The 14,466-nt window shown below is 46.7% G+C and overlaps 1 protein-coding gene across 1 annotated transcript in view; it reads right to left on the bottom strand.

The window, feature by feature from the left end:
- Slc25a30 (solute carrier family 25 member 30) overlaps positions 1 to 13,975 on the bottom strand; it is a 21,837-nt gene extending 7,862 nt beyond the window's left edge. The window contains exons 1-7 of the mRNA XM_032917791.1: positions 13,872 to 13,975; positions 7,676 to 7,806; positions 6,074 to 6,221; positions 2,703 to 2,797; positions 1,383 to 1,468; positions 803 to 898; positions 21 to 145 (exon numbers count right to left, since the gene is read on the bottom strand). Of these exons, the coding sequence (XP_032773682.1) occupies positions 21 to 145; positions 803 to 898; positions 1,383 to 1,468; positions 2,703 to 2,797; positions 6,074 to 6,221; positions 7,676 to 7,739 (614 nt within the window). The 5' untranslated portion in view covers positions 7,740 to 7,806; positions 13,872 to 13,975. The remainder of the gene's footprint in view (positions 1 to 20; positions 146 to 802; positions 899 to 1,382; positions 1,469 to 2,702; positions 2,798 to 6,073; positions 6,222 to 7,675; positions 7,807 to 13,871) is intronic.
- Between the last annotated feature and the right edge of the window lie 491 nt (positions 13,976 to 14,466).

Below are 14,466 nucleotides of genomic sequence, written 5' to 3'. Positions count from 1 at the left end.
TTTAAAATCCATAAACATACAGAAAATGTGTTGAGACAGTATCTCCCATCAGGCCTGAGAGTATCAGGTGCTTCTTGGTGATGTCATAGACTGGAAGTTCCACACCGACCACAATGGCTGCCCTCTGGGCTGTGAGGGACACGCCCTGGGTAGAAACGAGAATAGCAAATGAGTTCCAAATCCCTGCAGACAAGGCCAAGGTATAGGCAGTGCTATCCCACCATTACTACTTCTGCCATTAGGGAGTGGTGTGCTGTGACAGAACAGAAAAGGGCCACCCAGCAAGAACTCTGATCACTTCTGACTCTGGCCAGCCTGGGGCTGGGGCAAACCATCCCTGAAAGCCTCCAGCTTCTCTGTCACACTGAGGGATCATACCAGGGTCTATGTAGGGTCTATTCTGTGAACCGATGAGCCCTGAGTCATGGGGTTCCTAGGAAATAGCACTCTTCGTGGGCACTTGCCTAAACACAGACTTCACCTAAGCCATGAAACTGAACAGGCCAACCACCCAGTGGGAAGGGGACCCCGGGGACATTCTAAGAACTGAAACAGCAGAAAATAAAACAACATCAAATAAAAGGTCCTCAGCTTTTACAAAACCCCACATATGTACCAACCAAAAGACACTTTAAAACTACAAGATGTTCATGTTCTCATTTTATAGACAGAGAAATTAAGAAAGAAGGAATCTTCAAAGGCAGGAAATGGTTCTTCTTACTCCCTGATGACACTTGAAGTAAAATACAGTGAGGAGAAGGGCGAACAGAAGCCAGGGTGTGGTGCTGCTCTGCGGGCTCACCTTCCACAGTCCTCTAGTCCCTTCCTGCTGGTAAATGCTAATGAAGTTGCCTATCATTCCTCCTTGAACAGCGCTGTTCTGTGCTTGCATCCGGATCTACAGACCATCATAAAGAACAACATGAGAAGGAATCTGGCCCATTCTCCACCCCTCCATCAAAGACTTAAGAAAACCACCCATCCAGTGCTTAATGGTGCATGGGGGAAAACTAGGATCATCATGACTTTGAGCCAGCCAGTGGTGACACACATCTTCAATCCCAGCACTCGGAAGGCTCTCTACAAGTTTGAAGCCAGCAAGGTCTATTGATTGAGTTCCAAGACAGCCAAGGCTACACACACACACACACACACACACACACACACACACACACACAAAACCTCTTTTTTCCTACTTAGTAACTCATAGAGAAATAGGTTACACCTGGTCTTCAAGTGGTGGGATTAAAGGTGCACACCACATGCCTTACTAAAGAAAGCGATATTAATATCAAAGACAATGTCATCTAAGAGCTACCCAGTGAGCTCGGCTATAGTAAGTGTAAGTGTGGGATGTGCCTTACCATGCAGCCAGAACTTACTTTCAAAACATCAGTTGGATTAGCAATAGCTGAGGATATGACTCCAGACAGGATTCCACACACAACATTGATCAGCAGGGTTTCATCTACAAAGACACAGTGAATGGCTTTTTTGTATATAAAAATTTTTGCTGTAAATGACTCCAATATAAGTAATGTAACCCATGACACTCTCTCTGTTCACCTGAATATAACAGCATGCTCTGTGAATCAAGCAATTCATTTTAAAATAACTACACACTGTTCATCTTAGATGAACGTGCCATCCAACTGTCTTGTAAATATTCATATTTACCCCCAGACTCATGCTGCTGGCAGAGCTATTAATAGCCAGAATGTATTCATCCTGTACCTTCCTGAAAGTGGATGGTAATCAATTTTAGAAAATTCATTTGACAAGCAGAAACAGTAAGCACATAGCTAGGCATTTTGATCATAAGGACAAATGACTGTCCCCACCCCTAGCTGAGCAGCTGTTGACAGCTGATGATTCGTGGGGTAGTGAGAGCCATTTTCCTTTAAGAGTGTAGCTCTGGTAGGCCAACCACACTGCAGTGGATGCTCTCACACCAGGAGTACATGACAGCACCTAGAGTCTGAGTTATAAAAGAAGGAGCATGGCGTTGGGAGAGGATGAGGAGGTGGGTGGGTCGGGGAGTTAGGGAGGAGGGGATTTAAAAACAAAAAGGATGGGCCACGCTTTTAATCCCAGCACTTGATTGAGGAAGGGAGAGGCAGGTGGACTCTGTGAGTTCAAGGCCAGCCTGGTCTTCAGAGAGTTCAGGACAGCCAGGGCTACACAGAGAAACCCTGTCTTGAAAAACAAACAAAAAGCAAGTGAGGAATAGAGAGGTGGCTCAGCGGTTAAGAGCACTGACTGCGGGGTTGGGGATTTAGCTCAGTGGTAGAGCGCTTGCCTAGGAAACGCAAGGCCCTGGGTTCGGTCCCCAGCTCTGGAAAAAAAAGAACCAAAAAAAAAAAAAAAAAAAAAGAGCACTGACTGCTCTTCCAGAGGTCCTGAGTACAATTCCCAGCAACCACATGGTGGCTCACAACCATCTGTAATGAGATCTGGCGCCCTCTTCTGGTTGTGCAGACAGAACATTGTATACATAATAAATAAATCTTTTTTTTTTTTTTTTTAAAGGAAATGACTACAACACCTGTGCAAACAGCTCCTTATACACGTTCTTCCGCTCAGCTCAGTATGAGCGGTTTATTTACTCTTTGTACCAAGTCTTTCCTTACTGGTAGAAAATTAACCAAATAATTGAAAACTCATTCCAAAAACTAACCGCAGGTGAACAGGTTGCCACTCACCTTCCGGGCGTTCCACAGCCAGTCGCTTCAAGCTTTGGTAAGTGCCGATCTTGATGGTTCCATAGGAAGCCTGGCGCAGCATTGCGGGTGCAATCCTGTCACGTCAGCATGCGAGCAGATAAAAGCCAACATCAGAGGGGCCCACGCGCAAAGGCATAAACTATACAGCTGGGATGGACTTTCTCTTTCCCATTTGGCTTTGCTGTTTGAGACAAGGTGTCTCTATGTAACCCTGCTGGCCTCTAATGCACCTGCCTCTACCTCCCAAGTGTTGGGATCAAAGTCATGCACCACCACATCCAGCTTAAAATGAAAATCTTAACATTAAAGCCGGAAGAAAACCACACATGGGTCTTGAAGGCAGAGGTAATTATTAGGTCCCTGGGTGGAAGCTTGAGGCTTGTACTTAACCTGGAGGAAAATCCAACGCGGAGTCAATCTGCCCATTCACATTAAAATGCACAAATACTCCTTTCAGAGTACAAAGAATCCAGGAAGGCTGGTGCCTCCTGAAGAGCACACTCGGTTATTTCCTGTCCCTGTTTTTCCAATGGGATACAGAATTCAAGCCACAGTTAACAAACACAAGGCAGATTTCTCCATCCTAAATACCAGCCTCCCATCCTCTGGGAGGCCAACCTGTAGTGTGCTTACCCCGTGTTAGGTTTGAAACTCAGGACACAGACAAGCAGCTGAGATGCCTATTTAATGTATCTAAACAGACTTGGCCCCAGGTTCTCCCAGCATCCCTCAGTCCCTACATATTACAGAGTATGGCTGGGTTGCCCTTATTCGGAAGGCTCTTCCCTATACAATGCAGACATTTTGGTTACCTGCCCCTTTTGTACCTTTGCCCACTGGCCTTTGCCCCGGTTCTCTTCCCCTCTTGTCACAGGGCCAACTCAGTCTGGTCTTGTCCACTCCGGGCTCTCACAGATGTCTGACACTGCTTTTGCTCTCCCACACATCTGCCATAAACTCTCTCTCTACCACACCTTAGAGCAGCCATGCCCTTTCCTTCCCGTTTCATTTCTTTTTTTTCATTCAGCCCCTAGCCCCTTGGCCCAGCTCTTTTTACATTTCCTTCCTCCTACATTACAACCTGAGAGCCCCCTCACCAAGGCGGCCAGCCAGCCAGATCACAAGGCAGTCTCCACATAACATCTCATGTAACCTTTGCAGCGTCTGACCCGCTCCACTCTCCTCCTCTCAACACCATTCTCTACACCACAGCTCCCACACATGCCTTCAGGAGGCCCCCAGGATGCTGTCTCCTTCCTCTCCTTCCGCCGCTCTTCCCAGCCCATCCACTCCCATGGTTTCATGCTCATCCTAACAGATGATTCCTAGACCCATATTCCAACACAGTTCTGAAGAGTTTCCAGCTGTTGTCCGGTTCTTCAGTTTAGACATCCCGCATATGTCCCTATTAAATCTCCTGAGGAGTCCACTTCCCTCCATCTCTAAGCATTAGCCTTCCTCCTCTGTCTCCTGTGGGGATGGAGGTGGGGAGGGTGGTTATATCTACACACTAGTGAAACCCACAAGTCCAGACCTCAGCATTTACTTCCTCCTACCTGGGAACCCCATAATGAAGTTGCACAATGCTGCTGATCCTGCTGCCTACAGCTTTCCGGTCTGCCTCCCCCTCCATCCACAAGACTAAAACCTCAGCTCCCATCTCCTGTCTCTGCCCCCAGCACGATGCCCATCTCTCAGAATTCCTTATTCTTCCTCCTGTGGCAGCCGCGTGACTTTCATAATGGAGGCCTGCTGGAGGCACACTCCCTACAACAAACCTTCCGCAGCCCTCGCTCGCCACGGGCAGAGCCAACCCAGTGTTGATAAGCACCAGGCAGACGCCAAGGATGAGGAAGCAGCCTCAGTCCAACTGCACACACATGTGCCATGCATCAAGGTAGATAAGCCAGAGCCGTCATCAACTGCAGCTACTGTCACAGTGAATGAATCCAGGTCTGCTGGACCTTCCCACTCTCTTGTTTTTATGCACAATTAAAGATTTTAAAAGTACTGACTTGGCCATGTGTGGTGAGGAGGCTAAAGCAGGAGAGTCACTTGAGCCATGAGTTCAAGGCAGCCTAGGCTACACAGCAAGACCTCTCTATGAAGGAATGAATGAGTGGGCAAATGAATATAAATAAAATGTCTTGGCTGGATTTAAAAACAAAGACCTCTGGGGATTGGTGAGCTCACGGAGGGGCTTAGGTCACCAGTGTGGGACAGGTGCTTGGCATGGCACAAGGCTGTCCATTCTCTGACACTCTAGTAACACTCTGGCCTCATTTCTTGCTGTTCACCAACTCCCAACCACCCAGGCTGGAACACTTGCTATCTATCTGTAGGACTATGAGGTTGCCTAGCTATATATGAATACCCCTACACCCTTTGCTCACCTAATTAGCTTTGCTCACCTTCTTGAGCTTTCAAGGTCTGCTTCTGTACTTCCTAAATGGCCTGAAAGTCCCACCTCCCTGCCCTCATGGACACCAGATGCCACTGTACACCCATTTCCACATGTGCAGCCCCATCGGTGACAGTTCATGGGGGACTGTAGGATCTACCTCACGCTCACCCCTCTCTGTGCTCTGAGAAAGGCTGATCCTTACAGACCACACCTCACAGACACCCTTACAGAGGACCTCTAGGAGTCCAACTGGTGGGAGAGGGAAGGGAAAAGGAGAGAGCAGCAAGGCATCCTACCCCACCCTACCCTACCCCACCCCTGCAAATGACCACATACGGTAGGCAGCACCCTAGCACAGTCTTCTACCACAAGGCATCACCTTCCTGGACTGTGGTACCATGATTCTGCCCTTGGCCCTTTAGCCTAGGGTCACTTTGCCAGTTTAGGTGCTTCCTTCAATTGTTCCCTTAAGCCTTTGATAGTCCCTCAGACCCACCATTTAAACCATCAAAGGGTGTTGTGTTCCCCGTGAAGAACTCAGAATATAGGTCAAGCCTTACCCTGCTCACTTCCCCATCAGTAGCTTAATGAATTTAAAGGAATTTGCAAGCCTTAACCACAAGATAATATTTTTATCAAGGTAAAAATCTAGATACTTCAGGATAGCTGTCTGTTCTTTCTAAGGGTGAAAGGCTATACAATGAAACATTTTAAAAGCATGTACTTTTTGTCATTGTTTGTTTTTTAATAAAAAGATAGTTTACCAAACCCTTCGCTACATATGGACTTAGATAACAGAGTTGAAATTAAAAGGGGAAATTTACCATGGTAATTTCTGTTTCCAAACCCTTGCCAGTGTTCATCTTTCCCCTCTAAGAAGGGGCTGCTTTAAGCACGCACTTCAAAGGACCCGCAGTTAAACACAAGCACACAGAAGTATACTCACCCTGAATACAGCGCCCTCAGGCCTTCTTCCCGGCCTATCCTCATCAGCGCGTGCAACATTCCTCGGTACCTGATCTCTCGGAACTTGGCATCATTTGTCTGGCCTTGAATCTGAAGCCGAGTCTTAGTCAAATCAATTGGAAATGTACCTTAAAATGTTAAAGGAAAAGAAAAAAATGTCTCCCTGAAAAGAGAAATGTTAAGAAGTGGCAAAGCTGGGGAAACGGTTCACTTGATAAAGTGTTTTCCTGGTAAGCATGGAGGCCTGGATTTGATTCCCAGACTCCACATAAAAAGCTGAGTTGCTGGGACTCTGGGCAGATGGAAACGGGGGCTGCCTTGTGGCCAGGTGGCCAAGTCTACCTAGCAAGTTCCAGAGTACTGAGACCTGTCCAAAAAAGGTGGACCCAAGGAATGGCTGCCAAGGTAGCCTGCTGGCATTCTAGAACTCAGGAAGCAGAGGGAAGATTAGTAGTTTGAGGCCAGCCTGAGCTACACAGCAACATCTTGTCTCAAAAAAAGAAAGAAAGAAAAAGCAGAGGTAGGCAAAAAATTACCAACTCCCCCAAAATGAATAAACACTGTTGTTTTGTTCTGGGAGATAGGGCCTCGTGCTGCCCAGCCAGTCCTTCAACTTGCTGTGAAGCCAAAGCTGACCTTGAACTCCTGGTCTGCTTGCTCCCATCTCCCATAATGCTGGCTTGCAGGGATGGCTTCCATACCCAGTTAAACGTTTATTTACTATGTCTGTCTTTTTATAAAGCAGAGTGAGGAGGAGGAACTGCCACAGAACACAGATAGACAAAATCATTTACACAAAGAAGAAATCCACTTAAAACCTCAAATATTCTTTATGCAAGAAAAGGCTAAGATTAGGTTCCATAACTAAACAGAGGCTTTAAAGTTGAAGAAGTTTTCTTTGATACATGAAATTGGATGAGGTAGGTAAGAATACTTAATACTGACCTGTCCAGTTACCCAAACACATAGACTCCATCCTCAAACAGTAACTGGTTCACTAAGTCCAGGCTAACTCATTGGGGGACAGGAATCAGTCTTTCAAATTCCATGATCCATTCATAGAAAGCTGAGCAGCATTATTGAGTGGGGGCTTCATGAGCCTTGCAAGTCAACTGAGCAAAGGGAATGTCCAAGCCAGGAGCCAGGCAGTTAGCTAGTGCTTAATGAAACAGCACAAACCCAGGAGCAAGATGGAGGAACAATGCAATCGGATGCAGGAACAATGAAATCGGCTGGAGAACCCAACTCACAGAGTCAGGATGGAATGGAAGTGATACACAAAGTTAGTGATACAGTCAATATGCTCTGGTTCAGAGAAGGCCCTGGAGCCTGCCAAACTTCTTGCTGCCCAATGGATTTACAGTGGCAAAGTAGAGAAAGGGGCAAGGAAACAGGGAAACCGGTCAACTTTCTCCCTAGTGCACTTTAAATCCAAAGTTGCTAATAGGTAGCCAAAATGGCTAGGCTGTCTACACACATACCCAAAGAAGGCATGTCTGAATGTGGAGCTTGCAACTTAAACACAAAACCCAAGACAGCCACCACATCCCTCAGGCAAAGCTTCAGTGCCCAGGGCTCTTACCGCATTCTGCGGTGATGGAGGCCAGCCCTCCGTACACAAAGGGCTTCCAGTTGAGGGCTGACATTTTCACTGTCTGGTCTTCTTACAGTCATTCAAACATTGCCTCCTTCTGGTTTGCCTCCAGGTTTGTTCTAGATAAAAAAGGGAAATGATTCACTGTTCTACTGCTGAGAAGAGACACCAGGACCACCCTAACTCTTATGAAGGAAAGCATTTAATTGGGGCTGGCTTCCGGTTTCAGAGGTTTAGTCCATTATCATCGTAGCGGGAGCAGGCAGCAGGCACTCACTGGAGCAGCAGGGCAGCAGGCATGGCACTCACTGGAGCAGTAGGGCAGAGATATCCTAATCTGCAAGCTAAGACAGACTAGGCCTGACCTGAGCTTTTGAACCTCAAAGCCCACCCCCAGTGACACATTTTCTCCAACTAGGCTACACCTCCTAATCCTTCTAATCCTGTGAAAGTTCCACTGCCTGGTGACTGAGTATTCAATCAATGAGCCACACAGAACTTCCCACACAGGCAGCTTCTGCTCCAAACTCTTATCCCTGGGTTTTATTCAGAGAATGCCCCCCAAACAACCCTATCAACCACAGGGGCAAACCTTGCCTTACTAAAGCTGAGCCCCGTGCCCTAGGCTCCGTGGTGGTTTGAGTAACAATGGTCCCGATAGGCTTGTAGGGAGAGGCACTATTAGGAGGTGTGGCCTTGTTGGAGGAAGCTGTCCCTACAGCTGGGCTTTGAGTAGCTCACTGTCGCTTCCCGCTGCCTGCCAACCCAGACGTAGACCTCTCAGCTCCTCCCCTGCACCATGTGTGCCCGTGTGCCGCCATGCTTCCTGCCACGATGACAATGACTAAACCTCTAAACGGTAGGCCATCCCCAATTAAATGCTTTCCCTTACAGGAGTTGGCATGGTCATGGTGTCTCATCACAGCAATAGAACTCTAAGGCAGGCCCCATATGAGCAATCCATATTCTTACATCTCCGGGGCCTTAGCCTGCATCCTGCCAGGCTGACACCCTGATGTGTGTGCACATCCATCACAGTGCACTGGAGCTGCTTTCTAGCCAGTCTTCTTTACCGTAGATCTCGTAGTTTCTCACGCAATAAATGTTTGCACAGTCTCAGTGACTCCCTAAGGGAAAACGTCATAGCCCTCCGGAATACTAGAGTTGAAAACCACTATAAACCTAGATCAAATGAAGCGTCTTTAGCACAAACACAATCCTCTGAGTGTGTACTCAGTGTCAGCTCACCCTATCTATACTGTGTTACAAGCACAGCGGAAGCTTGGCATGAAGGAAAGACAAGGCAGACCTTGGTAAGAGCACACACTTTGTTCCTGTTACTCTCCCATGCTAAGTGTCCCTTGCACCACCACCACTACCACCATCCCAACAAGAGCACAAGAGCAGCCATCCCAACAAATTAAGAGTAGAGTAGAATATAAGAGACTTACTTATATTTACTTTTGGAATTTATATACACAAATTTCATGTACGTATTTGTACATATGCACTGTGATTATATTCACAGTGATTACCTTCCGTCTCTTCCCCCTTTCCTTCTGAACCCCTCCTTCCCACCCAGTTTCCCAGTGGCTACACCATTAAGAAAGAATTAACACCCCACCTCCTCCAGCAACCATTACTAGTCACTAGTGACTGAGGAAGAGAAGGCTTCATTATCTCCTCCTCTACGCATGATGGGAAGTTAAGAAGCCAATCTAGTGAGTATCCATCAAGCCCAGATGCCCATGGCCGCAGCAGCAATGTCATGTCTGGATGGCATTGTTTCATGATATTCCTCTCCGTCCTCTCACTGGCCCAAAACTTACTGATTCAGCCAGGGTGGCTGGCCAGAGTCCTGAGGGTCCACCTGTCTCCACCTCCCCAGCACTGGGACTGCATGCGTGCATTGCTACACCTGGCTTTTAAATGTGTTCTGGAGATCAAACTCAGATCTGGGCAAGCATTTTACCAGCTGAGCTCTCTCCCCAGCCCTCCCCACTATAAACAAAGTATCTGAAATGAACTGATGACTCTTACTATATTCACCACTCTCTCTAGCCCTCTGACACTCTCATCACCCAAACACTGCTCCCGCCCCTGCCCACCGACTATATGACTGGTTTTCAGAAACTTGATGCTATATACCCATCAAGCAACGCTATGGTGATGGGCTTCCTTAGAAGTTCTTCGCCCATGGGTACAGCCCAAGTGTCTGTGCTGTTTCTGTAACTTGGTAAACTAAAGAAAGGCTGGCCTCAGGGACCCTGAAATCTAAATTTCTGCTTATAATGGCTGTTCTGCAATGGTGACATTACAGATGAGTCTTCTTTTCATTCTCTCACTTACAAGTGTTTGTCTATGATATATGTGCATGGGCATATCTGCACACACACACACACAAGCATAACACACACACACACACACACACACACACACACACACACACACAAAACACACACATGCCTCTAAAATGCCAGCAAATGTTTATGGAAAGTGGAAGATAATTTACTGGCCAGAGAGATGATGATGGCACAGTGGTCTGGGTTCAATTCCCAGCACCCACATGGCAGCTCACAGCTGTCTCTAACTCCTGTTCCAGGAGATCTGACACCCTCACACAGACACATGGGCAAGCAAAACACCAATGTACACTTAAAAATAAAAATAAATATTTTTTAACCTTTAATTTTTAGAAATTATCTACACTACCATCATACCCTCATGCTCTGTCAACAATTAACTTTCTAGTTTTCTGTTGCTATTTCTGAGCTATCTTTAGTTCTAGACGTTTTAATATTAAGTATTTTTCCCCTTGGAGTAGTTTGTTTTGCTTTTGAGGCAGTCTTTTATGCCAGGCTGACCAGGCTTACTATGTAGACAGAGATAACGCTGAACTTCTCATCCCCCTGCTTCCTGGAATTATAAGCATGCATAAGCACTTGGCTTTATGCAGTGCTGAGGATCAAACCAGGGTTTCATGCATGCTAGGTGTGATGACTAATCTTGGTTGTCACCTTTACCCACCTAGGAAGGGGTAAGTAATCTCTATTGAAAAAGTGACCTGTTGTATGCCTGTGGGGCATCTTGATTACTAATTGATATGAGAGGCTCAAGCCTGCTGTGAGAAGTACCATCTCTAGGTAGGTGGTGCTGAGCTCTATAAGAAAGGGAGCTGAATGTGAGCCTAGAAGCAAGCCATTCAGTGTCCCTCTGTGATTCTGCCTTTACTTCCCCTGAGGGTGGACTACATGTAACCTGTCAGATGAAACCCTTCCCTCCCCAAGTTGCATTTGGGAGTATTTTCCTTAGAGCAACAGAAAAAACAAAACAAGCACAGAAATTGGTACCAAGAGTGGGGTGTTACAGCGATGAAATCTTCCCATGTTGTTTTAGGGGGAAGACTATAGAAATGTTTAGAATCTGGAACTGCTGAGTACTCAACTCAGACTTTAATGCACAGTTGTTGTAGGAACTTAGATGATAATGCAGACATTGGAAGTTCGGCTTTCAGAAGGAAGCAAAGACTCTATTAGGGTCTTGATGATATTTTGGATTAGGACTCTGTGATTGCTGATCAGCTGAGGCTAAAGAAACAGTATGATCTTTCCTCTGCATAACACTTTACAGTCAAACAGTATCTTCCAAGGCTATTAAATACATAAGCATGTGTGGGTGTTTACTGAAGACTGAGGGATATATCTTGGCTAGCATGTCGAAAGCTGAGGGTCCAAACCCTAGCAAACGCATACAAAAAAAAAAAAAAAAAAACTGAATGAAAGTATCTATACAAAGAACCTCAAAAATTCTCTCTACACCTAACGTATATACTGTTACCCATTCTATTATATCATCTCTGATGTGTTAATGAACATTTATTTCCACCTGCCTTATTTGTACAACTGTAAAGAGGGGCCATTAAAGCATAATACTTACAGGAAGTAAAACCACTAGGATTACAGGAAATTAAAAGGCTTCTTTGCATAAAGAGAACAGTGAGGAGGCAGCTTAGAGAAGGGGGAGGGAGGGAATCTTTGCCAACTACTCACGAGATGGGATTAACATCCAGGACAGAGAAGGAACTGCAGGTAAATGCACAGAGGCACACATGCCTTTAGCCCCAGCAATCTGGAGGCAGAGGCAATGTGGATCCCTGTGAGTTCAAGGCCAGCCTGGTCTACGTATCAAGTTCTAGGCTAGCCAAAGCTACATAGGGAGACCCAAAAACACCTAGCTCCATAGTGAGTCTCAAAAATACCAGAAATAAATTAAAAATAAAAATAAGTGATCCGCACATACAATAGAATTTTATGCAGCCATAAGAAAAAAATGAAATCAAGGCATTTTGGGGAAACGTATACAATTGGTAGTCACTATATTAAGCAATATGTTAGATTCGGAAAGACAAATATTCCGTGTTTTATGCTCATAAATATATGTGTATTTGTAAGTGTATGTGTACAGATCACATTACAAGGAAGAGTCATGAGAAGGGAGGGAAAGACCTTCAGAGAGACAGGACACTGGTGGTCTGGAAAGCAGAAGGGCTCTAACAGGGCAGATGGTGGATGGAGGGATGGGGGGAGCTGGGGGCAGGTGGTGAGGACCAAAAGCAAAGAAGTCAATGCGATGAAACTCGCTGCTTTGTATGATCATGTTTTAAATTGGTACTGCTGGTATTTCTGAGGGCTTTCCGAGTTCCTCTTATATAATTAATAAATCATTTTAATTTTAACCCGTTCTTTCAGTCTACAGTCTTTTTTTTTTAAAGATTTATTCATTTATTATATATAAGTACACTGTAGCTTTCTTCAGACACACCAGAAGAGGGCATCAGATCCCATTACAGATGGATGTGAGCCACCATGTGGTTGCTGGGAATTGAACTCAGGACCTCTGGACAAGTAGTCGGGTGCTCTTAACCGCTGAGCCATCTCTCCAGCCCCAGTCTACAGTCTTAAACAGTAATCACAAACTCCTCCCTTCTGTGTTCTCATAAATCTCTCCCCGGTTACACTGTCTTCTCATAAGCCTTTCCTATTCCCTATTCTGTTCTAAAAGCACACAGTGAGAGGCCGAGAGATGGCTCAGCAGTTGAGTACTGGCTGCTCTTCCAGAGGACTAGGATTTGATTCCCAGTATCCACACCAAGTGGCTCAGAACCTGCTTATAACTCCAGTTTCAGAGGATCTGATGCTTTCTGACTTCCAAGGGTACTTTGCACACGTGTGGTGCGTATAAACTCACTCACTGACACATAAATAAGACTGGATAAATCTTTTGTTTTAGGTGTACAGAAAAAAAACAAACTCAGCACATATGTATGAAATATGGCGTTTAAAAACATTTTAGAAATGGTACCACTCTTTCACGAGATAACTGAGCCCATGTTACAAAAGTTGGCATCGACAATGCTAGGATCTAAATCCATGCCTCTCAACTTTACACTAACACATCTCCGAATGTAGAATCTGCAAGGGCGTTCTAGCATTGCTTTGCTATTCTTAGGCAAGAACAATCCTATTACGAGTGTTTTGCCTGAAATTAACCCAGAGAGACTTTAAAACGCATTAGCACGTTAACTTCTAGAGCAATTCATTTGACAGGTTCTTGCGAACTCGCAAGCAGCAACCTGACTTGTTCCACGAGCGTGAGCGTGTGTGTGTGTGTGTGTGTGTGTGTGTGTGTGTGTGTGTGTGTGTGTACGCGCGCGCGCGGACCCTGCCTTAAAGAAAATGGAAATTGTTTATTATCCGTCGATTTAGCTACGCTGATGATTGAACCAGGGACCCCGCATATGCTAAATAGCTCAACCACTGAGCTGCATCTCCAGCCCTCCATCAGCAATTCAATGGGTGAAGGGCCCTATCCCGGGTACTGAGCTCGCGGGTGCTGAAGCCGCACTGTCTCTCCCCACGGATGGGAGGGGCGCACACCGGTGGGAGGAAGTGCCGCAGCAAAAGGTTCAATCCTTGAGCCTCCCGGACGGCCCTCAGCCATCCTCCGCGGCTCCCTCAGAACCACCCGAATCCGGGAGCGAGCCCGGGCCCCGGAGCGAGCCCGAGCCCCGGAGCCTCGTACCCACCCGAAGCCCGCGAACCCTGGGGCACTTCAGCCCAGAGCAAACGCGCCGCAGCGGTTCTCTGGCCGGGTCCATGAGGCAGCAGTGCGGCCGGGAACTCACCCTACGGCGGAGCTCCTCCTGCTACTCCTCCGAGCCAGTGCAGCCGCCTGGGAGCACCTCCGTGCCGGAGCGGAAGAAAAGGCCGCCGAGCGGAGGGCGCGGCCCAGGCCGGGTACGTCTCCGCCCGCTCCTCGTCCAGAAACGCCCACAGCACATTCTCATTGGTCACTGCCGACACCGGCTCCCTCAAGGCCACGCCTCCGGCCACTGCCGATCCGACCCAGGAAGAGCGGGTCCCAGAAGCAGCCAGACTGGGGTTCTCAGGCTCACTGCTGGGAACCGTTCTGCGGGCTGCTCGCTATTCCCCACGGTCTTCAGTCTGTGAAGGAGAAACCGGGAAGCCACAGAGCCGAATGACTCTTCTCCAGAGGGGCTTCTCTGTGTCTTCCAGAACCTCCGCAGGCGCAAAGAAATCATCTTACGTTTACTGTTTTTACCCTAGAGCTTTATAATTTGAAATGTGATGACTGAAAACTGAGAACCCAGAGTGACCAAAGCTAGCATTTCACAATAACGTTTTGTTATAACTTCCTTCTACACGTTTCCTGTTATATTGTAGCACATAACATAAAACGGTATAGTTGGGTTCTCTTTA

The sequence above is a fragment of the Rattus rattus genome, chromosome 12 (genome assembly GCF_011064425.1).
Source record: "Rattus rattus isolate New Zealand chromosome 12, Rrattus_CSIRO_v1, whole genome shotgun sequence".
Lineage (NCBI taxonomy): Eukaryota > Metazoa > Chordata > Mammalia > Rodentia > Muridae > Rattus > Rattus rattus.
Note: the sequence above shows the minus strand (reverse complement) of the source record. Positions and strands in the feature narration are given on the sequence as shown.